The following is a 2,309-nucleotide window of genomic DNA, read 5'->3' as shown; positions in this document are numbered from 1 at the left end:
TCAAATTATTCAAATGTTTGATTATATTTGCTTGATATTCGATTTCCACATATTTTTTTATTGGCTTAATACAAAATTTTATTTAAAAATTAAAAAAAAAATAATAAAATTTAGATGTTTGTAGAAGAAAAATCAAGCATTTTATTATTTCATTAGAGCATGTACAACAGCTTTAGCGTTGATAGCCTTCAAATCTGTGTACGTCTGTCCAGTTCCCACAAACACAATTGGCTGCCCTGTAATGTAAGTCATAGATATGGCAGCGCCCACTTTATCATCAATCGTATCGAATTTCGTGAGTACGATCCCATCGATAATATGCGGATTCTCGTTGGACGAATAATCCGCCAAGGCCTGATTGAACTTTACCAGCTGATCGACGGCCTCATTTCCAACCAATGCCTCGCCCACGAAAAGTACCAAATCGGGATCGTTGACCTTGATAAGTTTTGCTAATGCCCTCATCAGGGGCTCATTGTCTTGCATCCTTCCGGCTGTATCAATCAATACCACATCGACGTTCGTATCATTGGCGTATTTTATGGCCTCCATTGCAATTCCAGCTGCGTCTTTGCCATAACCCTTCTCGTACAACTGCACCATTGTACGGTTGTTGTGTTTCTGTGGCGGATGCAGGGCGTTCAAGTGTCGGGTATGTGTTCGAAGCTGTTCAACAGCTCCAGCCCTGAAAGTATCACAGGCTGCAATTAATACATTAAAATCGTTCTCAATCAGCCAGAAGCAAATCTTTGCCAAATTTGTCGACTTTCCAACACCGTTAACTCCACAGAATGCCATTACGAAAGGTCTATTGGCACGTTTAGCCTCGAGAGCGTCTCGAATTATATCAACACGACGCTTTGGTGATAAAATCTGGACTAGAGACTCTGTAAGTGCAGTTTTGACGGCTGCAGCTACAGATTCGAAAGTTCCCAAGACCTTTCCTTCGAGTTTCGAGGCAACTGAATCGCATAGTTTCTGTGCAATGTCTGAGGCAACATTCTTTGAAATGAGATGATCTTTTAGCTTGTCCAATGCAGGCTCAACATTAGCTCTTGTTAGATTCTTCGAACCCACAATTCCGCGGAACAAAGAAAACACTCCGGTTTTTTGTTCATTGCCACGTGATCTATTGCTTTGATTGTAATCCTCTTCTTCCTCATCGCTCTCAACCTCAAGATCTTTAATACCACCGCCCATTGTACCAACCATCTAAAAAAATTAAGATACATAAACATTGTGTTAGCCATGATTAAATCTAAATACTCACCTCCTTAGATTCTTGAGTTGGCTCGATTTGCCTTTCATCAGGACGATCCTTTGATCTATCCAAATTGGACATGTCCTTAAGATCACCACCCAGTTCCCAAACTCTCGGCTTCTTGCCAACCTTTTCATTCTCTTTCGGGGTCTTCTTCTTCTCCTCCTGTGGACTCTTCTTTCCAGCCAACTTTTCCATCAATTTTTTACGATTATCTTGGATAATTTGTTCTCTCGACTTTTGTGATAACTGATGCTGATGTTGTTGATTCTCAACAATTTGTACCTTTTTGCCAGTCGACTTAGCGTTCGGGCCCGATTCAATCATGGAAGCAACAGTTTTTTTCGACTTTTCCGATTCAACATAACTACGCATTTGTTTTGGGAGCTTTACTTCTTCCTTGCCCCAAGACTCTGCTTCCGCCAAAATCCTTTGAAACTCCTTTGTAAAGTTATATTCAAAGTTCACCTTTTCTCCGCTCGACAGTTCATTTTTGTATTTGTCCCTAAACTCGAGATGAGCATCATTTAGAAATTTATCCAAATAAGACATTTTAATAATCTTTTGGAATGCAACAACCAAAACAATGTCCAGCTCATTGTCCAACTTGTAGCGCAAAGCTAAATTGTTGTGTTCAAAGTCTTTTGATCCAATTGTTCGTTCCTGTAAAATGAAAATGAAAACGAAAATGAATTATTTATCATAAGTATTTGATTATGCATAAATAGTGTGATTGTGATATGCAAATGAGTCAAATACTTCATACGTACTTGGAGAATAATTCCACGTATTAAACTGTTAATCGGGGACGTAAATATTTGATCAGTGGCTCGGAAACACCACAATACAATTCCTCCTTTCGTAAATATCGTAAATAGATCTAACATTTTGTAAATGTGCACTGGTTTAAAAGTATATAACAAAAAACATTAACAATATTATACACAAAAAATAATAACAATTTATTTTAATTCTAAATATTTAGGAGGTAAACTTTTATAGTAATTTCGCTGCCAACAACTGACACGATGGCAATGAATTTTTTTTG

The 2,309-nt window shown here is 38.0% G+C and overlaps 1 protein-coding gene across 1 annotated transcript; it reads right to left on the bottom strand.

Moving 5' to 3' along the window:
* LOC129946382 (signal recognition particle receptor subunit alpha homolog) lies at positions 1–2,309 on the bottom strand. The gene is made up of 3 exons (XM_056056539.1): positions 2,032–2,309; positions 1,271–1,924; positions 1–1,212 (listed from the first exon to the last, which is right to left on the bottom strand). Exons 1-3 carry the CDS (start codon positions 2,146–2,148, stop codon positions 145–147), a joined length of 1,839 nt encoding a protein of 612 aa, XP_055912514.1. The 5' UTR covers positions 2,149–2,309; the 3' UTR covers positions 1–144.

This window comes from Eupeodes corollae, chromosome 2 (genome assembly GCF_945859685.1).
Source record: "Eupeodes corollae chromosome 2, idEupCoro1.1, whole genome shotgun sequence".
Lineage (NCBI taxonomy): Eukaryota > Metazoa > Arthropoda > Insecta > Diptera > Syrphidae > Eupeodes > Eupeodes corollae.
Note: the sequence above shows the minus strand (reverse complement) of the source record. Positions and strands in the feature narration are given on the sequence as shown.